This window comes from Corythoichthys intestinalis, chromosome 2, assembly GCF_030265065.1.
Source record: "Corythoichthys intestinalis isolate RoL2023-P3 chromosome 2, ASM3026506v1, whole genome shotgun sequence".
In the NCBI taxonomy this organism is placed as follows: Eukaryota; Metazoa; Chordata; class Actinopteri; order Syngnathiformes; family Syngnathidae; genus Corythoichthys; species Corythoichthys intestinalis.
In genome coordinates, this window is record NC_080396.1 from 58,973,564 (window position 1) to 58,999,349 (window position 25,786).

The following is a 25,786-nucleotide window of genomic DNA, read 5'->3' on the forward strand; positions in this document are numbered from 1 at the left end:
ACAACAAGTGGGTTAAAGTTAAAACAGCAGCACTCCGACGATCGATCTCCATGTTTTGCAACGTGACGCTTTGTTTTGATCAATCTGCGCATGTCAGACGGCAGTTGTCAAACGTCCTTTCGGAATAAAGGCAGTCACATGTAAACGCTGGATCGGAATAGATGAAGTGACATGTAAACAGCTGATCTGAAATTTCCATTCGGATTGATTTGAATCGGTATGAATAAAAGTCAGCATGTAAACGTGGCTATTGACAGCTAAGATGTTCTGAACCTCCCCATCAGAGCAAATAAAACTAAATATGATAAACGGGGAAACCTCCATGCCGTCCATGTAATAACATTAATAATAAATATTGGTGGAAACGGATTACGCTACACAAGAACTTTATTCCGCATGTTGTTAACACTTGTGTATGTAAATCTGATGTTGTTAGATTGTTTTCTTCTTAGAGATTAAATGTATATATGGCATCTTAGCATTTTTTTTTTTTTTTTTTTTACATAGTGTTTTGACAGTTGACGTCATATCTTCGGGATCAAAGCAGCGTGTACCGGAACAGCATTCCGGCTCTGAATCTTATACCGGAACTGCGTTCCTGACCGTTCTGGCCCACTTTCACCCCTGGTCCTAATTGATTTGTGTGACACAATGGGGAAACACACACAAGCAGAAAAAAAGCTCTCAATTCAAACTGCATGCTATCATGTCGGCAGCATGGAGGCTCCTTATTTTGCAGGTCGAACCCAGCGAGTCAGCGAGGGCAAACATTAGATTGCACACCTACAGTGTAAAGGTTTTGCCATTGTTGTTTTCCAACCCAGTAATGACGTACTGATGTATTCCAATGACGCGGCTCATGATTGGCTCATTTGCTGATCGAAAGCCAAGTGGTATTTGGGAAGCTCTCGAAAAGAATCAACAAAGCACCAGCCCACTCGTTGTTTGGCTATGCATAATGTCCAGGCGAACTGTCACCCGATCCCGAACAAGCAGTGCAGTATATCAAGTAAACTACCTTAGACATCTAGAGGCCGTTCAGTCATAAGCTATTGCTGAGAGAAGTATCAGTCCTTAAGTTTAGTACAAAGTGGTACCTCTACTTACAAACGTCTCTACAAACAATGTTCAGGTTGTAACACACCTCAACGGGGAAATATTGCCTCTTGTTAAGAAATTTCAGGATGCAAAAGGCAAAAATACAGTATGGGCTGTTATCCGTAGCTCCCAGAGCTAGCTTTTTACTGAATGTAACATATTCATAGCTGCTCTGCCATTGGCTATTGCCTAGCATCTTCCAGGCATGCAATTTGCTTAGAGAGTTCTGACAGCTGTACATGAGTGTATTAACTTTTATTATTTCTTCTTATTTTTTTTTTACATTATGCACAACTCTCATTTTATGTTTATTGTGCATTAATCTAATTACGATAATGACGATGGATGGGAATTGTGACAATATTAATTTTATAATCATTTTGGCAATATATAGCAGAATACGGTCGGCACTAGAGCACCGCTGAGCTGGAACGTCGGGAACCCCTAGCAGTTCATGATGCAATTGCAGGGCACATGCAGAAAATAGTGACTGTGGAGCACGGTCAGCAGTTCAACAGCCTCGCTGCATGTGTAAGAATGCTGCTTAGCAGTGTGCCTGATGGACTAAAGCCTATTTAAATTTCCTCAGGTTGGGTGCATGCCCTTTATTCCAAGGAACTTGCCATTCCCTCCATTGTAGTGCCACTAATGTTGGGAAGTGTGTTCAGGTTGTGACTTCCAGAAGTTATCGCTCTTTTTTTGGGATCAATTTTCTATTCCAGGTTCTATTTGTTATACGACTACAGTGATTTCTCACTGTCACTTATGAGTCCCACTCCTGTGATGGCATTTGCAAACTCATGATCCTATTTTCCCTGAATCTGGCATTGCAATAGTCTTTGTTAACCGTGTGGAAAGCAGGGGGCTTAGCAAAGAGCCTAGTAGGAGCAGTAATCAGGGTGATTGAGTCTGAGGTGATTCCGGCCAACATGGATTGGTTATGGCTACTGCATCAAAAAAAATCCAGCAGCACAGGTTGGATGATGTTGCTAAAAGCTTAGCTGAAGTCAACATTCTGTCATGAATGATTTTCTTCATGTAATGAGTAGAATTTGTAGTGTAGTTTGATATGGAGCTGCAAGATCTGATTGGCGAATTGGAGAGGGTCTAATTATGAGGGGAATCTGTCAGTGATGAGATTAAACATTATATCCAAAGCACTTCATCACTACAGAGTTCCGGAAAATGGGGCGTCAGTCATTCAGGCAGCTAACCGACTGAAGTGTAGAAAATATCTTGGCAAATTTAACTCAGCAAGACGTTCCTGCATACAACTTGGGATGTTATCTGCGTCAGCCGCCTTGTTTAAATTGAGCTTGAGCATGGTCCTTTGTGTGTCCATTGGGCCTACAATCATGACTGACTGGTCAAAGGGTAATGAGGAGCTAACTCTCCTGCTGGTTGTTGTGTTGCATGCATCAAAACGTGCCAAGAATTGTATTTGTTCTGGAAGTGACTCATGCCTGCATACGGTTCAATATTGAGGTTCTTATAGTTGTGCTGGCGACCTGAAAACAGCCAAGTAGGTGTGCAGGAAGCAATCCTGCATAGGAATGGGAATTGATAAGATCTTTACGATTACGATTCCATTATCGATATTGCTTAATGATTCGATTCTTTATCGAATCTAATTTGGACTAAAGGACTGTATGAGGTTCTGGGTTCAATATGTTTTATGGTTCATTCGCCTCGGGGTGTCGTTTAGAACACAAGTAGCGGAGAGTGGAGTTGGTCGACGCGGCGAGGACGCACGGGAGCAACCAGCCGACGTAACAGTAAAAACATAAAACGGTCACGCTGATAAAGGCTCTAACTTATCATAAGAACTTTATGACATGAAAAAGAAATACTTACATGCGTTCATGGATGCACACAGATTAACAGGTGGCCACACTCTGCTCGAAAAGCGCACCTTACGCCTATTCTCTGTCCCAGAATATGCAGCGTTTGTGACCTAGGACAATAACAGGAAGTAACCGACTGGTTGCTAAGGGAACGAACGCATACCCAAGGAACATTTCTAACAGGAGTGTTAAAATTGCTAGTAAAAAAGTTTAGGATTATTTTAGATGCCTATGTGTTATATTTTTCTTATAGCGTATTCGACGAGGAATACGATAGACCCATTAATAGAAATTTTGGGGGGGAAAAAAATCACCATTTCTTTAAGTAGTCTCATGAATAATGACTTGGCCTGTGAAAATGAATTCATAATCAGTTGGCGATGACTCCTCAGATAATACTTGGTGAGTGGTCCCTCTTTGAGTAATCATGTAGCCTCACTTGTTGAAATGAAGTTGTGTAACATGTGTTAAGGTTTAGTTATGTGATGTAAATTGTACTGTTTGGAACCTATAAGAGAATCGTTAGACAAACTGCCGAACGATTCCATGGAATTGAAACACACGGAACCGGTTCTCTGTAGGGACCAGTTCTCCATTCCCATCCCTAATCCTGCAGTCCCGAGTCTTTTACCACTGGCCACAACATGGTATATATTATCGCCGCTTTCACTTGTTTTTTTCAGTGGTGGCTAGGCTGCACAGACAGTTTAACCAAAGAAGTTTGTGCTAAAACAAGCAGCACCTGACTGCAATCAACTGATTACACTTGTCAGACACCAGATTGGTGAAAAGATGGCGTCTTGTTTGGTAGGAATGAAATCCAGCACCCACTGCGGTCCTATGTGGAATAGTTTGGACACCACTGCTATAGAGTGTTGGATCAGCCTACCATGCATGTTTTTGGGATGTGGGGGGGAATCAGAGTACCCGGAGAAAACCCATGCAGGCACAGGGAGAACATGCAAACTCCACACAGGAAGGCCAGAGCCCAGGATTGAACCCTTGATCCCAGAACTGTGAGGGGAATGTGCTAACCACTGTGTGTGTGTGTGAAACCTAATGTGTTTTATTGTGTGTTATATTTATAACTGTGCCAAAATTTTGCATCTCAGTGGTTTTAGGAGGTTTAAGATTTGAGTTATTTTTTTTTAAACACAACTTCCCCACATTCCAAAAGGAAAACGCTGTACATGCCACCTCCGTCTCAGGCACTCCTTGCTTGCTCTGGTTGATGGTCCCAGCAACTGCCATCAGAACCTGGTTATGTCACCAGTGGTCGCGGCCATCTCCAAGTATATACAGTTTCTGTACCTTCCGGACAGCTACCAAGAATGTGCTCTGGAGTTTCTCTTCAGTACAGTACAGTATTATACATACATATAATACAAACAAGATATATGTTATACACTTTAATTTGTGCTCTCCATTAAATATACTTTGCATAGCAGAGAAAAATTGCCATACTGATTCACCACCTTGCAAATTGTAAACATATGTTAAAGTCACAGTTTTATGTTACAATGCAGAGGGGAGAATTTGATTTTAAAAAACAAACAACCCATAATTCCTCCTTGTTATCCCTCTGTTGTAGCATAAGATTATGCTGTAGAAGTATGTTCTCATGAGGACGACGACGGTACGTGTTGCTGCAACATCAATTGAGGCTAATTAGCTGACAGCGGAGCTGAGTCGGTGCACGCTAATATGACTGATCTGCTCTTTTAAATGTTTTCTAGAACATAATCCTGCTGGGTTGAATGTAAAGTATTCATCCTTCTTCAGTAAATGCCATCGGAGGAATACTCTGTAACAACATGCAGACTTTTAAATTGGCTCGCTGAAGCCACCCAGAGGTCGTCAGCTTGGCCAGTGTGGCCTGACTGAACGTCCGGGCATAATTGACATCAATGTCATTTAGCAAACTTTGAGAGTTAACTTCTTTTTCAAAATTCAAAAGATTTGGTTTATACTCCTCTGGGAAAAGTTTGATTGGCCTAATAAAACACATTTCAGTAATTTTCTGCCACTATTTTTTTTTCCACCGTGAGGAATCGACTGCTTACTGGGTAGTTTCGCCCAGGACCCGCAAATTAATACACTTTTCCAAAACAACCAAAACATGACAGTCTCAAACCCAACGAGTTTCCTCCATTAGTTAATGAATCTTGTACATTTTATGGCTTGTGGACAGAGCTTTTGTGACAAGCATAGGGGAAGTTTATGCAGGTGCTTCCTTTGTCAGGTATTTACACACTTTAAACTCCGTCCTCAGAGCTTGTATATTCTATGCAAAGATTAAACAATGAAACATAGCGATAATAATATTCATAATGATAGCAGTTCTTTCATATGGTGACTAACCTGCTCAGTTGTTCTGTGACGCAAATGGAAATGCAAGTATGACTTTATGCTGCACAAGGGGTATGAGATTGTTGGGAAGGGTTATTGTGGGAATTAAAAACTCAGGCTTTCCTTGATTTCCCCTTCAAGTCATTCATAAATGAAGATAAAGAAATCTTTAAATAAACCACAGGCTTTTAGCTCAGGGACAGCAGCGTGTTCCCAGGGTACTTGCCATTCTTTATTACAAACACACACACACAATGACTTGTCTTCATGGTTGTGATGCTTCTTGCCGCAGTGTTATGTTTGTCTGTAGTCTTGGCTGATCAACGTGACAGACGGTAATGAAATGAACAACATCCCAGCAAACCACAGTGGATGTCCAAGAAAGCAGAGGGACCGAACTCATTATAGACAAACTAATAAAAGTTTCAAACATAATATCTCTTGTTACAACTGTGTGTGTCATTTGCATTTGTCTTAAATGATCGCACACAGCAGGTTTGACGTGTTTGTGTGCTGCCGTTTCAAGTCACGAAGAACCTCACACAACTTAATCTTCTCATGCATCATACCTGAGACCTTCAGTCTCAGTTTTATCACTCAGAAGTCAGAACGGCAACGTGTTTTGAGATCCTGTCTATGCAGGTAGACTGCAATAAGGGCATACTCACATCAGATGTTTGATAACACAACAAATTCCCCATTCTGTACCCACCCGGCCTACAATCTCAATTGCAATTGGTTTTCAACTCACTTGAGATGAATTGAAAATTTGGTGACAAACTTTTTGGCCAAAATGTGACAGAGAATGTGACTTCGATTTCAGTCCAAAACAGTTTAATAAGGGTGAGAGCTACAAGAAGATCAGTTTGCAGTCAAAACACTGTAGCAAAAGGGGTGCATAAATTTAAAAGAGATATAAATAAATTATGCCAGGAATGCAGGTCATCCAAGGAAGTCAACACCTCGACAGGAGTGTCACCTGATGAGAAAGGTATTTAAAAAATGCCATACCAGTTCTTTGCAGTTGGCTCAACAATTACACAGCAAAACTAGGGTGCCTGTTTCCCATCACACAATACGGCGGACACTGCAGAGAAATTGTATGCATAGATGCCTCTACGTAGGAAGCCTCTCCTAATGCCAATGTTCAAATATAGCCAGCCTGAAATTCGGTCAGAAACATGCTGAACCAATGCCTCGAAGACTTTAAAGGTCATGGAGGTCTTATAAAATAATAGGAATCGCAGCTTTTGTTACAGGTGTATTTTCTTTTGCGCCGATTTTTAATAAAATTGTTAATTTTGATTTCTAGGTTCCATCAACTTAAGTTTCGTGATAGGCTGCAAGTAATACAAGCACTGCATAAATCTCAGTTATGTTGAAATTGTAAATACTATTTGTATTGTATTACAAACGAAGAAGAATGTAATTGTGTACACGAAAAAGAGCGCCCGCCCAAACACAGAGTGAGTGAGTGAGTGAGTGAGTGAGTGAGTGAGTGAGTGAGTGAGTGAGTGAGTGAGTGAGTGAGTGAGTGAGTGAGTGAGTGAGTGAGTGAGTGAGTGAGTGAGTGAGTGAGTGAGTGAGAGAGAGATTATTATTGATGATGTTTGGATGCTAACTGATACATACTAATTGTGTAGATTGCAATTGCTCTATTAGCGGCTAGTTATAGACTCATATTTGAATTGCTGTTATTGAGGATGAAACGGATTTAATTTAGTTTTTATTTTAGTTTCATTCTGCAAGTGTTGGTGTCATGAGCAGCTGGATGAAGTCAGCAAACCACACGGATATCTGACATAGTCATTTCGGAGATTAGCACGCTGTCTAGCTAGAATTTAGGTACACCGTCTTGGCGAGGACAGTACAATGACTTATAATCAGTGTTGTCACAGATTACTTGAAAAAGTAATTTAATTACTGATTATGCCTCAAAAAAAGTAATCTAGTAACTTTACCGATTATTATCAAAATAACTACTGTAACTAAGTTACTTTTAAGGTAATTTATCAGTTACTTTTTACCAATTTTTCTCCCTTTGCTATCTTAACATAAGAATGACAACAGAAAAATGTCAGCGCATGGAATTGAATTGTTCGGATAAGGCTTTATCTTCAAGTTAGAGGGGGTTTAATTAGTCGATGGAGTTGATTTCAACCACCATTGACTCTCGCTAGCTTGGCCACTCCGGAGCCCTCCAACTAACAAATAACTGAAAAACTGCACGGAATTTGTTCAAATCAACTCCAACAATTAATTAAACCACTGCTAACTTGAAGATTAAGCCTACTGTCAGAAATTATGAACTTCCCCTCTAAAATATATACGTTAAAATGTTGTCAGTAAAAGTTGTAAAGCAATAAAACAAACAACAAAAATGAACGAAATGAACAAGAATCCTTCAAAGTATTTCATATTTGGTCCAAATTATTTTTCGAACAGATCATGTGAGAAGCACCTGAGAGACGGTCCTTTGCTTTGCTAAGACAAAACTACAGCTGAGGAGGCAAGATGGATATTTAGAATTTCTTTAAACCTAAGCTTTCTAAAGCTTCAACAACTGAGCTTGAACATGAACAGTGTTGAGATATACTGTATATACTGTATATACAGTACAGGCCAAAAGTTTGGACACACCTCATTCAATGCAATACAAATGATGGTCCCAACCCCTTTGAAAAGGCAACAAATTCCACTTATTAACCCTGATAGGGCATACCTGTGAAGTAAAAACCTTTTCAGGTATCTGCATCTTGAAGCTCATTACTAGACTAACAAAAGTGTGCAAAAAAGTAATACAAGCATCGGGTGGATACTTTGAAGACAGTAGAATTTAAAACCTGTTTTCAGTTATTTCACTCTTTTTGCCAAGTACATAACTCTACATGTTCATTCATACTGTTGATATCTTTGTTGAGAATTTACAACGTAAATAATAGAGAAAGCACACAAATGATGAGGTATTTCCATCAACATGTTTTAACCCCCCCCCCAACCAAAAGTCAAACTGCGCTTAGTAATCAGATTACAGTAAATGACATCACTGCTTATAATACATGTTTTTTGGATAGTTATTTTGAGATTTTGGGGGGTTTAAGAGTTGCCTAGCACGGCGAGACTGTTCTGTTTTTTTTTTTCAAACACCAGGAGAACAGTCTGGGACCCAGCTCCTCATTGCCCTCTCGAGCCAGAACTAAATAATCCGTGCAATCAGATTCGTTTATTTGCGTGACGTGTTCTTAATGAGCAACGTCACTCTTGCGCGTTGGAAGTCGTCCCCACAACACAGATGACGAACGAGAGAGCCGAGAATATGTTCCAATCCGCAGTAAATTCAGTTTTAAATGATCAAAAACACATCGAGTTGCCAAAACCCCAGCAACCGTCTCGCGCTAGCCACGTTGAATAAACTTCTCCGTTCTCCTTGTATCTTTACACCCTCTTGCTAGAGTTTCTCGTCGCTTTACCAATGTCACGCTCGCCCATCACTGATTGGTCCCCTCCGCTTTGTGTTTGCTGTGGCTTGCTCTGCCCTGGGAATTGGATCCGGGGAACAGTCGCCAGACTCTATCGCTGGAACAGCGGTGAGTCTAGAATTCCAGGCAAGTTTAAGAGTACTTAAAGTGTTAATTCTGATATACGCGGAAATTCAGAATAGGTCGCCAGCATAGGAACGGAACTCGTTCATAACCTGGGGACTACCTGCATATACTAAATGAATGATAACAATGCAAAACAAGGCTAAACCATGAAAACTAGTAAAGTCTTGGGCATCTAGACCTTTGCATTAATGTTACATAACATTGATTTTGATTTTAGAAGTCAAGGTGTTAAAGTGTTAATTCTTATTTACACGGAAACTCAGGTTACGCTGCCAGCATAGGAACGGAACTCGTTCATAACCTGGGGACTACCTGCATATACTAAATGAATGATAACAATGCAAAACAAGGCTAAACCACGAAAACTAGTAAACTCTTGGGCATCCAGACCTTTGCATTAATGTTACATAACATTGATTTTGATTTTAGAAGTAGAGTCAAGGCTAATGTCTTTTTACGAATAAAATGCACAGCACAGGATCAGCAAATAGCAACTTTCTCAGTGGATTTGTTTGACTGTCCTGACATTTGAATGAGCGTGTGAAAGGAAAGGGCAGACACAATAATTTTCCTTCACTGTAGCACCACAACAGAGATCACGTAGCCGACACTGACAAACAGAAGTAGACGAAGACCACATACACGCCGACCTCCACGTTTCCATCGTTTTTGTCACAGTGCGTTTTCTTTATTTTTCTCTGATCACGTTTTAGTGTTGATAGTAAAAAAAACAAATCTCTATTCTGAAATTCTGGCTATGGAATGACAGGACTTTTTTTTTCTTCCTTTTTAAAATTTGTTAACGGTCTTGGACCGTTTCATTATACAGTACAGTATTTATCTACTCTTGTTTTATCCCTCTTGTATTATGAAGTCCTCCCTCCATCACCGGCATTTTTACAGTTTCATGGGTCAGAATAAAAATTTTACAGGGGTGCTGAATTCAGTAACACTTCTAGAACAGCCTGGCAGAGGGCATCAAGAACATAGGCACGGACTGTTGATATCTTTACAAGGAGACTTTAAGACTTTTTAGTTTAGCTTCTAAACCTTTCTTATAATCACTTTTTAGTTCGGCTTTTTAATAATAATATTTTTTTTTAAATGGGGTTTGAGAGATTTGAGAGTCATCAGTCAGCATTTCCACTTCCACATCTGGACATTGCTAGGGACGATATGACAGCATAACTTGCATGTATACTTTAGGCTGGGGACGGGACATTAATAAGATCAAACAGATTGGGTGAATGGAAATCGGGGCTACATTTCTCACAAATATTAACCAAAATAATTGATAAATGATCAATGCAAAATAAATCTGTATTAAACCACTTTCAGGTGTATTGGTTCAGGTGATACACCGTTCGATTCAAAACTTTGTTTTCAAAAACTGCTAAAGAAACATTTAGAAAACTTGTATATTAATAAATGTCTGGATTTTATTAGCAGATTCAAATTAGGCTCGAGCGTATGACGAGGCACTCGCGAGGTTTCCGCCGCTATCGCCATTTTGGAAGCGAGAAACATAAATAGTGAGGCATTTCAACACAGGTCGCCCTTTAAAAATGGTTGGAAATTATTGTGCGGTAAAGAATTGCAACAACGGATCGAATCGAAAAGAGAATGTACAGCTCGACGGAACACCATTGAGTTTCTTCCGGATCCCTACATGGAGAAAAGGCGAGGGAAAGGTCATATCTGAATTTACCAAACGTCGAAGAATGGCATGGGTGGCCTCGATCAGAAGGAAGGGCATAACGTTTGATTCGAGAGGAGTCTGGCTGCAGCCCGCCTCTCTCAGTACCCTGCGCCGCTCTTCTCAGTACCCATCCCGCAGACAGGAAATGACGCAACACCGCAGCTCTCAGTCCCCTCAGACCGGAAATGTCGTCAACCCTTGCGACGAAAACAAGTTACGTTATTTCACCTCTCGCGAAAAAAACACGGTAAGTGGCCGCACTGAAAAAAAGTTTTTAAAAGCGTATGCATGTTTAAAAATGTTAAATAGTTAAACAACACTTGCGGTGAAAATATGAAGTGTTTATTCTGAGTTGAAAAGACCGTACTTATATCTAGTATTCTTAATGCAATTTAAATAATGTCTTCCTTTACTAACTGCATGCGACTTTGCTCTATTTATATTGTTTAATACGTACTGATGAATTCAGCAGCGAATTAGCTAATGCTGCTAATGCTTTTTACATTTTTTTTTCACAATGAACAGTCTTCTTTGTGTAGTTTTCATTATATTGCACTCTTATTTTTCATTATGTACATGCCTGCAATTCGCAGCTCGCTGTTTTTGTTGTTGTATGGTATTGTTGTTTTGCCTTCATTTGTTTTGTCTGGTCCTTTGTAGTTTGAATGTTGTCACATGATCCAAATAGGACAAGGTTGTAATTTTTTCTTGATATTGTTACTCTGCTTAGCTATATATTTTTTCATTATTTTGTTTTTTTTTTACTAGCTGCAAGATCACCACCCCATTGGGAAGAAACTAAATCACGACCCCCAAATGGTAGTCTTCCCATGCAGATACAGGGATGTCACACAGATCCAAATGGAAGTAAGTAGCATAAATAGTAATGTACTTTAGATTTTGGACTGTGCTGAACACTTTTTTCGATAGACATCGAACACTGTAAAACCCACTGTGCAGACAGGACCAATGGTGACAATATAAGACCATGCCGAGTTTCATGGACGGTTCAAACTCATCCTGCCCAGGAACGGCTGGTATGTTTTTATGTCTGAGACAAATGTTGTGCTCAGTGGAAATCTGGATAGGCTTATTATTCCTTATATTAGTTAACAATTGGACATAATTGATTATTTACTCTTTGTTTATTTAACCAATCAACATTCTCATTAGCTTATGCAAATCTTGAATATAAAGAGGCCAGAAATGGTGTTGATTGTCTAAAAAAAGAAAGTTTGATTGACACGTGCTGACTTTTGGAACGTTGGCCTGAACAATGAAATGGAATCAACTGTGAATTTTGAGGATTTAGTTTCTCTAAAGAACATAATGTCACTTGTACAATTAAGTAAAATGTAACTTTTTGTGTTTGTTTTTTTGCAGATATGAAATGCATATTTATAACTTGTCTAACAAGTAGCTCATTCAAAGGTATAAAAAAGTTTTTTGGCGTGTGTAGGGTATTATTTTAACTATGTAGCCTACAGAATGCTTGTATGGGCTCATGTAGGTGTCTGCGTACGTTTGTATTTATATAACATATGTCCGTGTGTATAGATTATGTATTTTTCAGGGAAGGACCATATTTGTGGCTGACCCCTATGTTGTTGCAACATAGTGAAAGCCTACAGGATGTGACCCACACATGCATTTGCCTGTAAGGCTGATTAGTAACAACTACAACTTGGAGCATTGGTTCATTTTCAAAGAACAGTCAAATCATAACAAATTAAATGATCCAAATTCCAATTATTTGTGGGAAGAAAAACAGATCCAATCTTGAGATCACAGAACTATTGTTATCTCTAATGAAATTCAGTAACCATTCATATTGGCATGGCGTTTCCATGATGATCCAGAATAGCCTTGTTTGGTTTTGAAGGTATGTTCCAGTCGATCCTTTTATGTTGCCCCTTCAATTAAAGCAGAATTGCACTCCAGATGATTCATCCAATCATTTGAAGCAAAATTCTAAAATGCCACTCTAAAATTGCGAATGTTTTGTTTCAAGGGCGTTGGCCCGGTCTCAACATTGGTAGGGACGAATATAATGCAAATAAGGTTGCTCAAAAGTTGGTGGGGACAACTTTAGCATCCTGAAAAGTTGGTCGTGTTATGTCACTACCGTCCCTATGCAAACCTACGCCCTTGTTTTGTTTGCATGAATCATTTAAACCTGACTGGTTGGTGTTCTTATGCATGGAAACACGTTTGTAATTGTTTAACTACTGTATTTAATATAAACCTATATTTTCAATTGCAGAAAACGTTGACAGTCAATCAACAGGGGGACATGGAAAGAGAGGATTGGAAGTGAAATAGAGGTATTTGTAAAAGTGTGTATATTCATTGATTCAAAACTTGAAGGAAGTGACTCGGTTAAATTCTTACGTTAGGGTTTTTCGGGACAGCCATAGGGGAAGGACTGTGGCATCTTCATGTTGATGGTAGGTGAGTTTAACTGTCCAATTTTGTCCTCTGTTATATTTGTATTCATTTATCCATTTGTAGTATGCTCTTTGCACTGTTCTGGATGCTCTCTTTGAGTTTAACCATTGTAAAATGAAGTTCACTGAATCATTCAAATTGGGGTACAAAATATCCTTGTCGTTATTCTTTATTTACACTTGTTTTTAATTTTTGTTAGACTGATATGCCAACTCTGAGGAAGTGGTGGTGTATATTGCTAGCGGACAATTTCAAACTTGGGTGCATGGTAAGTCTTTGAAACTGTTGATATGGCATTCATAGGAAAGTAGGTGCACAGTACCTTAATTCTTTGTTGGAAAATGTGGAATACTTATTTTTGTATTTTTTAACTTAGGTGAGCCACAGGAAAGAGTTTGCCCATTGGACAGATAAGGCAAAAGCATTACTGCAGGGTGAAGTGCCACCAGTCTATCAGCTACAGAAGTGAAATTTGAATATAATTGCTGAGGTCAGCTTTTAAAGACTTTTTAGTGTCCATTACTCTGACGCACTTTTGAACATGTCCCCCTTTATTCACTGATTTATTTTTAGGAAGAGGTGCAACCACAGCTCCTTCAAGTTAGTGGTGGCCCACTCCAAAAAGATATGACGGGAAAAAAATGGTAAGATTGTTTATATACCTAGTTTAATGCAATGCCTGAAAAGAAAAATCAAGTATAAAATTAACAAAGCATCATTTTTATTTTACTTATGTAATATTCAAATAGCTCTTTTCTTTCTCTTTTCCAATGAACAGTTTTGGTAAAAGGACTGTGCAAGACTGCACAAAAGCCTCAGACAGGGCTGGGGGGGGAATTAATGCAGTAGGAGTTCCCAAGCATCCTGCAGATGGAAGAGGATGAGCACGAACTACAATGTCTTGGAGCCATTCAAGTTCTGTTTCAACCATCTGGAAGATGGATTTACCTTTTTTGAGGAGATTGTTGACCAAAGAAAATATCTGGTATTCTCTCAATAATAATAAAAAAAATAATAAAACTAAAAAAATAAAGTTTACCACATTAGAACTGGTTGTATTGAGTTCATTTTTCTACACTTATAAATTAGTTGTTTTTTTTTTCTTTTATCCCAGATGTTAGTTGTAGGTAGTTTTAATTACCTGTGATGAAGGCGGGAGTGCTTGCCGAAAAATGTCAGGTAATTAAAACAACCTACAACTATTGTCTGGGATAAAAGAAAAAAACAACTAACACATGACAACTATTTTGTCATTTCTGTTTGAAATAAAGGTGCCTTTCCTGGAGCAGAAAGTTTAATATAGTTTCTGAATTAGTTAATTAGGATCTTCACTCACATGAATGAATTTAAGTAGCAAAATGAAAGACAAAATTGGTTTGGTTGCAACATGGAGAGAATATTACGTTTTTGATACATTAAATTGTAATGAAGCTATATTAATGTGTCCGTTCATAAAAATGTAAGGATGACAGCAATTTCTAATAATTCTCAATTGGCGTATATTTTACAATTGACAAACTAAAGTACACACTGTGATAGGTCACATGCGATCTTTCAGTCACCAATTAAACCTTTATTACAGTAGTGTGTATTTTAATTTTGATGTACTGTAACCATGTTTTTCATTTTGGTAAAATCACCAGGCTTTAACAAACTGACCGCGCTTAAAGAGTTAATCTCCCGATTTCACCAAATCAATTTAAGGAGCATGGAAATAAATTATTATTTAAATAATAATGAGTGATGCTGAAACCGAAAATAAAAGACGTGCGAAAAGAAAAGTAAACTAGTATTTACGTTCGAATGGACGCTAACTATTACGATAAAACCGGAAGCTCGGAGCTCGAGCGCTGTTTCATGTTGTCATTTCCGGTCTGAGAGCTGCGATATTGCGTCACTTCCTGTCTGCGGGATGGGTACTGAGACGAGCGGCGCAGGGTACTGAGAGAGGCGGGCTGCAGCCAGACTCTCTTGATTCTCCAGTTACACACAGAGTTTGCTCTATGCCAGGGGTTCCCAACCTATTCCACTAAGGCACACTGTGGGTGCAGGATTTCATTCTTACCAAACAAGATGACAACACTTTTTCCCCAATCTGGTGTTTTACAAGTGCAATCAGTTGATTGCAGTCAGGTGTGGCTTGTTTTAGCAGAAGCCTCATTGGTTCAACTGTCTCTGCTGGATCGGCTGGAACAAAAACCAGGACCCACAGTGTGCCTTGAGGACTGGGTTGAAAACCCCTGCTCTATGCACTTCCGCTCCGGTAAGTTAATTTCATTTGTTTACGCAAATTTCGGTAACTTTATGCCCTAAGTCGGCCTGTTGTTAGCTATAGCTACAGCTAAACAACTAGCATGCATACATGTACATTGTCTTCATAGGACATAATTCCTGTCGTTGCTAAATGAAAAAGCTGTAATATTTTGACGTGAGAGAGTGGCAAAGAATTTGTACACAGGCTACATTTTCTGCAACAAAAATTTTGTACATCCGTGGTCACAGACTAATGTAAACACACATTGCCTACCTTTGCTAGAAAGATGGTGTTGCCGTTTGCTATGGTCATAATGTGCAGATCCTGCACCCATCCGCAGCAAAACTGTTCGTAGCTTTGTAGCGAGTTGTAGTTTCGGAATTGCTGATGAGTGTAGTAACTTACACCAAACACTAAATACAGCATGATGTCCATTTCGCGTAGTATTGGGAAGCTTGTCGACATCTTTATTCCATTTGTGTTCGGCTTGCTTGTAAGGGTCAACTTTGTTCACATCCTTAAAATTGCTCACATATCTGTCCTTCACCGTGGTAACAAGTTTGTCTCTGTATCGAACTGGCAAGTTTTCCTTACTTTTTTCCATCTTTGGCACTCGTAGTTAAATTGTATTTGCCGTTAAGTTTAAATGTCCCGTGATGCAGACGTGCTTCCGAAATGGCTGCGTTGTCGCAAATCTCGCATGATCCCGTGCTGCTGTGACGTAAACGCTCGAGCCTAATAGCAATATTCGAACATAAATTATATTAAGAAACACAATAAATACCAATTTTATTTTATTTCTTACAAACCAGGAATGCAAAAAAATAAATATTTGTATTAAGACCACTCAACACCATCTTAATAAATAAAACTGAAAAAACGTCTTAGTCATGGTATTAGGCTCGAGCGTTTATGTCACAGCAGCACGGGATCATGCGAGATTTGCGACAACGCAGCCATTTTGGAAGCACGTCTGCATCACGGGACATTTAAACTTAACGGCAAATACAATTCAACTACGAGTGCCAAAGATGGAAAAAAGTAAGGAAAACTTGCCAGTTCGATACAGAGACAAACTTGTTACCACGGCGAAGGACAGATATGTGAGCAATTTTAAGGATGTGAACAATGTTGACACTTACGAGCAAGCCGAACACAAATGGAATAAAGATGTCGACAAGCTTCCACCACTACGCGAAATGGGCATCATGCTTTCTTTAGTGTTTGGAGTAAGTTACTACACTCATCAGCAATTCCGAAACTACAAATCCCTACAAAGCTACGAACAGTTTTGCTGCGGATGGGTGCAGGATCTGCACATTATGACCATAGCAAACGGCAACACCATCTTTCTAGCAAAGGTAGGCAATGTGTGTTTACATTAGTCTGTGACCACGGATGTACAAATTTTTTGTTGCAGAAAATGTAGCCTGTGTACAAATTCTTTGCCACTCTCTCACGTCACAATATTACAGCTTTTTCATTTAGCAACGACAGGAATTATGTCTTATGAAGACAATGCACATGTATGCATGCTAGTTGTTTAGCTGTAGCTATAGCTAACAACAGGCCGACTTAGGGCATAAAGTTACCGAAATTTGCGTAAACAAACGAAATTAACTTACCGGAGTGGAAGTGCATAGAGCAAACTCTGTGTGTTACTGGAGAATCAAACGTTATGCCCTTCCTTCTGATCGAGGCCACCCATGCCATTCTTCGACGTTTGGTGAGTTCAGATATGACCTTTCCCTCGCTTTTTCTCCATGTAGGGATCCGGAAGAAAGTCAATGGTGTTCCGTCGAGCTGTACATTCTCCTTTCTATTCGATCGGTTGTTGCAATTCTTTACCGCACAATAATTTCCAACCATTTTTAAAGAGCGACCTGTGTTGAAATGCCTCACTGTTTATGTTTCCCGCTTCCAAAATGGCGATAGCGGCGGAAACCTCGCGAGTGCCACGTCATACGCTCGAGCCTAATAACAAAAATAAATAAAAATGGAGCCTTCCTTGGGGTAAAACACTACCGTTTCTGTCCACAAGAACAGCTAAACTCAACAAAAAATGAACTTTTTTTTTTTTGTAATTGTATGTATGTAAATGTAATTAATAATAAAAATAATAATATTAATCTCTAAGGAAACCTACGCCCTTGGAAACTAAATGTACTACTAGTTTCATTTGATTTGATTTTCACCAGTCACTTGTTTGGATTTGCCGTTGGAGGGAGAGCGACGCCATGTGGTTTCATTTTGCACGCACCATCACTTGAATGAATGGCAAAAGCATATTGGCCGTCAAATTCGTTGTAGTTCAGGGGGGGCCTGCACTTTAACATTTATAGCACAATCAATAAAAACTACAATTTGTATTCCCCTCTGGATGAAAAGCGAAAAAAAAAAAATCCAACAACAACAACAACAAAAACTGGGTCATAAATTTACAAATATTTTCAGATTTCTTCATAAAAATCTTTGATCTGTCAATCATCTCCATGTGTGCATTGTGATTACAAGTATATACAATTTATATTGCATTCTACCAAAAGCGACTCTTTGATATGAAGCTGTTGACTAACAATTATTTGTACATTTGTAAAAAGAATGAAGTATGCAACGCTTGCTCTGCAGGTTTAACTGAATTTCACTCAAGTCACAGCTACAGCTAAAACCACGCACATACGAACAGATTTAAATTTTAGATCACATACCACTTTTAAATTTGTCAAACGGATCGAACCTTAGTTCTCAATCCCTATGATTTGAGCACAAATCCAATTGACAATAGGTATTAAGGACGTTAAGAGCCATGGCGGGCAACCTGTGTTACTCACATTTGATTGGTTATAAATTTACCGGTATTGATTGTTGTCTGCCTCCACCTGAGATAGCAACCTTCTGAAAATACTAGATTGTGACATTTTTTTCCCCACTATTACAAATCAGAAATTTTTATTAAAGTATATTTCTGCTAGGATGCACATGATAAAGGTGTTTTCCCCTTTATGTACTTCTTCCCTAGAAATGTAATTGTTGGGTAGGATACATCTCCAACTGCCTCTTTTTTATTTGGACTCACCACTGCGACACTATTAAATATGGTGTCAAATTTTATCACACAAAATGTGATTTTTTTTTTTTTTTTACAGGGGTTATAACTCATGAGCAGAAATTCACTACTCAAGCACCACAAATAGCCATTCACATTAATACTTATGAGCCAATTGGAATCTTAAATATTTCTCAAATGTGGGAGGATGCAAGACTTTTCTGAGTAAGTAGAATCATAATTCATGAGTATATGAAGTCTTGAGCCAAGATTCTAACCCCAACACCTGGAATTGCTAAACACAAGGCCACTATTCATTCCAATTCTATTGTACTACAAAACTGATCAAACAAGATTAAAAAAATTAAAAAGAGACTGAACGAAATACACCTGAAAGGCATTTATTCTTTCCTGTTTTTTTTATTCTTCCATTGTTGTCCTTATTTATCTTTGTGTTAACATTGCAGATCAGCTCCAACTGGACCTCCTATTGTTGTCAAATGTTCTGTTAAAGTCCTGAGTGAGTATTCATCAAAAATCCCATCTCAGCTTTCGTCCGCTTCCAGGTTGATGTCGTTGCCAAACTTTGCGTAGAGCTGCACCTTCAGGTCTGACAGGAGCTTCTGGATGGCCGACACGCGTTCTTCAAGTTCTTTGACCTCTTGCTCCAATTCCTCCTACTCACAGAATCGCAGGATTTAGAATAACTCTGAACAGGATTCAATCGCCATATTCCAAGTATTACAGTACATACAGTGCCTTGCAAAAGTATTCGGCCCCCTTGAACCTTGCAACCTTTCGCCACATTTCAGGCTTCAAACATAAAGATATAAAATTTTAATTTTTTGTCAAGAATCAACAACAAGTGGACACAATCGTGAAGTGGAACAAAATTTATTGGATAATTTAAACTTTTTTAACAAATAAAAAACTGAAAAGTGGGGCGTGCAATATTATTCGGCCCCCTTGCGTTAATACTTTGTAGCGCCACCTTTTGCTCCAATTACAGCTGCAAGTCGCTTGGGGTATGTTTCTATCAGTTTTGCACATCGAGAGACTGACATTCTTGCCCATTCTTCCTTGCAAAACAGCTCGAGCTCAGTGAGGTTGGATGGAGAGTGTTTGTGAACAGCAGTCTTCAGCTCTTTCCACAGATTCTCGATTGGATTCAGGTCTGGACTTTGACTTGGCCATTCTAACACCTGGATACGTTTATTTTTGAACCATTCCATTGTAGATTTGGCTTTATGTTTTGGATCATTGTCCTGTTGGAAGATAAATCTCCGTCCCAGTCTCAGGTGTTGTGCAGATACCAACAGGTTTTCTTCCAGAATGTTCCTGTATTTGGCTGCATCCATCTTCCCGTCAATTTTAACCATCTTCCCTGTCCCTGCTGAAGAAAAGCAGGCCCAAACCATGATGTTGCCACCACCATGTTTGACAGTGGGGATGGTGTGTTCAGGGTGATGAGCTGTGTTGCTTTTACGCCAAACATATCGTTTTGCATTGTGGCCAAAAAGTTCAATTTTGGTTTCATCTGACCAGAGCACCTTCTTCCACACGTTTGGTGTGTCTCCCAGGTGGCTTGTGGCAAACTTTAAACGAGACTTTTTATGGATATCTTTGAGAAATGGCTTTCTTCTTGCCACTCTTCCATAAAGGCCAGATTTGTGCAGTGTACGACTGATTGTTGTCCTATGGACAGACTCTCCCACCTCAGCTGTAGATCTCTGCAGTTCATCCAGAGTGATCATGGGCCTCTTGGCTGCATCTCTGATCGGTTTTCTCCTTGTTTGAGAAGAAAGTTTGGAAGGACGGCCGGGTCTTGGTAGATTTGCAGTGGTCTGATACTCCTTCCATTTCAATATGATGGCTTGCACAGTGCTCCTTGAGATGTTTAAAGCTTGGGAAATCTTTCTGTATCCAAATCCGGCTTTAAACTTCTCCACAACAATATCTCGGACCTGCCTGGTGTGTTCCTTGGTTTTCATAATGCTCTCTGCACTTTAAACAGAACCCTGAGACTATCACAGAGCAGGTGCATTTATACGGAGACTTGATTACACACTGGTGGATTCTATTTATCATCATCGGTCATTTAGGACAACATTGGATCATTCAGAGATCCTCACTGAACTTCTGGAGTGAGTTTGCTGCACTGAAAGTAAAAGGGCCGAATAATATTGCACGCCCCACTTTTCAGTTTTTTATTTGTTAAAAAAGTTTAAATTATCCAATAAATGTTGTTCCACTTCACGATTGTGTCCCACTTGTTGTTGATTCTTGACAAAAAAATTTAATTTCATATCTTTATGTTTGAAGCCTGAAATGTGGCGAAAGGTTGCAAGATTCAAGGGGGCCGAATACTTTTGCAAGGCACTGTATATAATGTTATTTCTCAATTTTTAAACCTAATATAAACACATATATTCCTGGGCATGTGATTTCTCCCCAACTGATCAATGCAGAGTGCCTATGATTCATTTTACTAAATGTGGTTTCTTAAGACACTTTGTCAAAAGTATTTGCTGACAAATGAATTTAAGTGACTTCCCATTCCAAATCAATAAGATTCAATATTATGTCAGTCCACCCTTTGCAGCTTCACAACCTGTCCTCAAAGTTTAGGTGTGTGCTCATGAGAATTTTTTAAAACTTTTTTTTCCAGAAGCACATTTATGAGGTCAAACAACAATGTTGGACAAAGAGTCTGCCAGTCAATCTCAGTCTCAGCTTTGCTCCAATCCACTAAACTTTACAATTATCGTTTTTCAGGCATCTTTCAAAGCGAGACTCGCCGAAGCGCGATTTGTCATTCAATTTGAGCCTGTTTACACTGCTCTAGTCTAACGTCGGCGTACTTCACTACATTTGACATTTTCCGCTGGACTTCCAGAAGTACAGCTTAGATGCAGCCGCTCCGCCATGGAAACTAATTCTATGAAGCTCTCTTTGCACAGTTCTTTGGCTAATCTGAAGTCCACTAAGTTTGGAGGTCTGTAGCAACTTGACTCCGCAGAAAGTGGGCGACCTCTTTGCACTACGCGCTTCAACGTCCATTTTGGCAGTTTATGTTGTCTACCACTTTGTGGCTGACTTGCTTTCATTCCCGAACACTTCATTTTGTAACGCAGTTGACAGTTGTCAAGGGGTGTAAATCACCAATTTCATGACAATACAATACAATATTGATTGTTTGAAAACGATGCAATAGTTGCCGATATTACAAATTCTAACTTGCCTTCCACCTTTAACAATGTTATATTTTACCTAAAGTATAAGAAATACAATTTTGATGTTTTAGACAATGTTTGTTGCTGAAACATTTCAGACATTTGAATGCAATCCCTTTTTTTAGGGGGAACACAACTGCATATCTAAAAGATTATAGATTGTTTTTTTTGCGTTTTTATCTATTTCGATTTGATTGTGCTTAACCAATCGATATATTGATACAGATAAATTGCTACACTCCTACAGTTGACCGTGAAAATTTCAAGAGCACAGAGTATCCCGATGCTGATTTTTTCCCCTCACTTCTGATCTAATTTTTTTCAAGATATGTTTTACCGTTAATGATCTGATGCCGATCCGATACCTACCAATATATTTTTAGAAGCGTAAAAAGTAATGCAAAAAAATTTTTTTTTGTATTAAATGGAGCTCTGCTGGCTCAAAAACATATGCAAGGACACTCTGTTCTTATCATTACTTTCACTAGAGCAGTAGTCTCATTCTGTCAAGTGGTTTGATTTACAGCAGCCGAAAAACACGATGGTAACTGGAAACACGTGACTGCTGGATCAGATCCGATCTTGTCACCCAATTCGATACTCCAAAAACAGCCGTATCGGGTGCTGGTACCGATAATGAGTATCAAATCAGGACATCTCTATTCAGGAGCAAGGAAATTTGACAGGATTTGTTTCACAGGAGGCATTTTATCAGTTTCATGCTGGAATTCACTGAACACTGAGAGAGACCCATTCTTTAATAAATGTTTGTTAAAAACAGTCTGTATGCCAAGGTGCTTGATTTTGATGAGTGATTGGAAGATGTAATTTTAATTATTTGGATGACTCGGTAAATATTTTTGAAAAAAAAAAAAAAATGTGTACATAAAACAATACAAAACAAAAACAACTTTATCGCATTCATTACATTTTTTAGCTTGTGTGTTAATGTTGTGTACAGTTGCTCAGTAGTGAACCAACCTTAGCAGCCTCAAGCATCTCTTGCGTTTCTTCTTGCGTGTGACTGATAAATACATCGCCAATTTGATATGGAATCAACAGCGAGTCGTCATCAAACATCATTAGGTCATCGCCAGCATCCTGCAAGTTCTGCAATGATTTCTGCAAGGCAGAAGAGTACATCGGTGGTGTGAATTGGAGAGTAGCTCGCATTATTATTACAATTACCATGCATAACAATGGCATAAAAAATATGATGATGCCCAGTCATTTGGAAGACAAATATTTCTGATCCACCATGTTTATGTAACCCACGACCTAGAGAAGGCAATGACAAATGACGTCTTTAGTTAAAAGGTGAAGCAAACAATTTCTTTTCTCAAATATAACGAATCCTATAAATATACCCCTTTTTAATTTTTGTTTTCAATCTGTCCCGTTCAGCAGCTTAGATACGGAGAATGTGAGTCTGAGGCTCGGTTCATACAGTAGGTCTTAATGCACAAATCCAATTTTTCTTCATATCTGTTTATTTGGCGTGCCCGTTCAGACTGCCTTTTTCCATTGAGACCGTAAATGTAGTACGCATGCCCACCAACTCGCAGTTTGAAGTGAGAAAACTGTCCTGCGTGTGCAGAGGCACCAAAACAAATGACTACACACGCTGCCTCTCTGTCATTCTAGGGCAATCATGCTTTGATTTTCAAAAAGAGGACACAAATAAAAGACATAAACAATCCCTGTTTCGTCTAATATTCAAAGTTTGTATGAATTGATACAACTCATGCACGTACTGTGCGTGCATGACACACACATCCAGTCAGTTTGCCCCGACTCGGCCATGTAAGCAACATTGAAATACAGTAGTGCCCATTTGGCGTACAGAAAAAAAACTGAGCATTCTCAGGCTTGAATTCCTTATTTATGTTTTTTTTTTTCAAACGACTGTTGTATCGCAAATGCTTCAACCCGCAATACGCAGCTCTAGCGGCAAGGGAGGAAAAATACTCTCAAAACACCTTATACGATAGGACAATTTTTTTTTTTAATTCAAAAATCTTTCAGGGAAATATGAGCATAGGGCCTTTTCCCGATTTTGACCGCAAGGGATGGGAAATGCCAGATTGCTGAGCATGCCAGTGGACAAAACTTGAAAGCTGTATTCAATAACGCCATGCGCTCTCTCTAATTCAGTGCTCACCTTTTTTAACTCAATTTCTTTTTTGAGCTCTGTCATTTGATTCGTGCTCCTGGCAAACTTGTTGATCTTCTGCTGGTCCTCGAAAGTGACATTGACATCTTCAACTCCCTGCAGGCAAGAGGTGAGTTTTGTGAAGTCTGATCAAAATACATGGTCAGCAGTAGAGGTGTGCAAAATTTCCGATTCTTAGATTATTCGTGATTCGGACGTGGAAGATTTGAGAACGATCACAAACATCCAAATTCCGATAATTGAAATATGTCAAGCAAAGCGAAACTAAAACACAGTCAGCAAGGTCTTCGGGACGCAATGAGAAACGGACTGAGAGTAAACATCATGCTTGTCATTACCCGGGTAATGACAATGCTCAACTCACGGCTCTGGCTCAACTCATGCCGCTAGATAAAGAAAACAATAATACCTGAGTGCTGCCAATAGCCGCAACGAACTAGTATCACATAATGCTATGGTAGATAAGACATGTATAAATAACTAGATGCCAAATGACAGACTCGGCGGCGTTAGCAGCACATGTATAGAAAACTACATGAGAAATGACAGACTTGCCAGCGATAGTAAACAGCCACAATCTTAAAGCCGTAGACTTCTCTGGAAGGCTGTTGTAGCGAACCTTTCAAGCGAACCTAATTAACTTTTTATCGAAAATACTCCTAAATTGGCAAAATCTTGTCTTGACTCTATCTTTAAACAGGTTTAAAACTTTCACATGTCGAAAGTAGACAGAAGGGAAATTATGGAATAACTGGAGCATTTTTAACAACTTTAACTTTATACTGAAATAGATTTTTTTTTTTTTTTTTTAAGCCTGAGAGGCTTTTTGTACAATTTTTGTAACTAATGTACGAAACATTTAAAAAAGCCAATAGCTGCTCTGCTGCTCACGTCAATTTGGCAAAAAACAAAATTGTCAGTATTTGTAAATTCTGTGTCCTGAAAGTATCTCAGCTCCAACCCTTGAAGTATATGTCAGGCTAGTTTGTTATTATAAAGGCATACAGTCTGGCCACTGACGGAATTGGTGGTGCAGCCCTATTTATGTACAGCACTATTATAGCACATCTTTACGCACGAGTAGGTAGAATTAAATAACAACGAACACTGCAATCAATATCAAAAAGGTAACTAACGACGAAATGCATTTTGTGTAACGGTGCGTCTTTCTCTTAATTAGTCCATCTATCAAAGAATGAATGTCTGAGCAAATTCATCGCCAGAGGAATGAATCCTAATTCAGCTCTAAATTTCTAAATAATACTGTATAGATAGATATTATGTACAGCGAGGTAGCGAGTTGACGATTAGCACAAATTATTGCGATTAACATGAGGGTGTGACTGCGATTTATAAACATTAGAAGCTCGGTCTCGTCTATATTGTCAAGCTCTTGTTCATAGCATCCATTCCGGAGACATTCTAAATGTGTAAAAGAGAAACAACAGTCAGTTTAAATCAATTTACCACAGGACCCTTCATCGTTGCAGCCATCGTCTCTACCTCGTTCACACCGCGTGTCACAACAACAATGTGAAAGTCATGCAAACAGCGCCCCTAGCGCAACGAAGGACCACGGCTTCCCACCCCCATGTGACCAATCGTAAAACTGGCTGCCTTCAGCGTGAACAAAATCTGAGCAAAGAAGTTATTTAGTCTGTCAATTGAGCATTTCCCTTAGGGTTAATTTAAAATAAATAAATAAATACATAAATTTAAATAAATAAATTAATTTTAAAAAAAGAAAGACTTCGATGTTTTCTGTTTTTGTATTTTTGTATGTGTGTGTGTGTGTGTGTGTGTGAAATTCCTCTGTACAATTTTGGGTTGCTGATTTATAGTCTGGTCATTTTTTTATGTATGGTTTAGTTTTCATGCAACTAGCATTTGTGATATTCCTATGTTATAGTATTTTATACAGATTGTTTTACTCAATTCCAGTTAAACTTTTCAGCACTTTGCAAATATGTAAAATATATGTATATGCAATATGCATTGAATGAGTAAATGAATGAATGAAAAAAGAAAAAAAAAAAA

General features: G+C 38.9%; 1 protein-coding gene and 1 long non-coding RNA gene across 8 annotated transcripts; one reads left to right on the forward strand and one right to left on the reverse strand.

The window, feature by feature from the left end:
• The first annotated feature begins 10,680 nt into the window (after nucleotides 1-10,680).
• On the forward strand, nucleotides 10,681-14,105 carry LOC130930079 (uncharacterized). 7 transcript variants are annotated; one of them, XR_009066988.1, is made up of 10 exons: nucleotides 10,681-10,842; nucleotides 11,364-11,462; nucleotides 11,526-11,632; nucleotides 11,979-12,026; nucleotides 12,859-12,919; nucleotides 12,992-13,042; nucleotides 13,243-13,311; nucleotides 13,420-13,533; nucleotides 13,617-13,687; nucleotides 13,822-14,105. It is a non-coding gene; the product is annotated as an uncharacterized LOC130930079 (long non-coding RNA). The 7 variants fall into 7 exon arrangements; XR_009066990.1 differs by lacking the exon at nucleotides 11,979-12,026 and adding an exon at nucleotides 11,256-11,289 and having other exon boundaries at nucleotides 10,693-10,842; nucleotides 11,556-11,632; XR_009066985.1 differs by lacking the exon at nucleotides 11,979-12,026 and adding an exon at nucleotides 11,256-11,289 and having other exon boundaries at nucleotides 10,696-10,842; nucleotides 13,822-14,104.
• Nucleotides 14,106-18,721: 4,616 nt separating this feature from the next.
• On the reverse strand, nucleotides 18,722-25,332 carry pfdn4 (prefoldin subunit 4). The gene is made up of 4 exons (XM_057858066.1): nucleotides 25,217-25,332; nucleotides 23,738-23,845; nucleotides 22,558-22,698; nucleotides 18,722-19,020 (listed from the first exon to the last, which is right to left on the reverse strand). Exons 1-4 carry the CDS (start codon nucleotides 25,241-25,243, stop codon nucleotides 18,889-18,891), a joined length of 408 nt encoding a protein of 135 aa, XP_057714049.1. The 5' UTR covers nucleotides 25,244-25,332; the 3' UTR covers nucleotides 18,722-18,888.
• Nucleotides 25,333-25,786: the final 454 nt, after the last annotated feature.

What these genes read in the sequence shown, in the direction of transcription:
- pfdn4 (XM_057858066.1), bottom strand. Translation starts at nt 25,243, where the DNA reads ATGGCTGCAACGATGAAGGGTCCTGTG. An exon ending in AAGAAATTGAGTTAAAAAAG is followed by an intron (nt 22,699 to 23,737) that starts GTGAGCACTGAA and finishes TCTGCCTTGCAG; the next exon opens with AAATCATTGCAGAACTTGCA. An exon ending in AGATGCTTGAGGCTGCTAAG is followed by an intron (nt 19,021 to 22,557) that starts GTTGGTTCACTA and finishes TTCTGTGAGTAG; the next exon opens with GAGGAATTGGAGCAAGAGGT.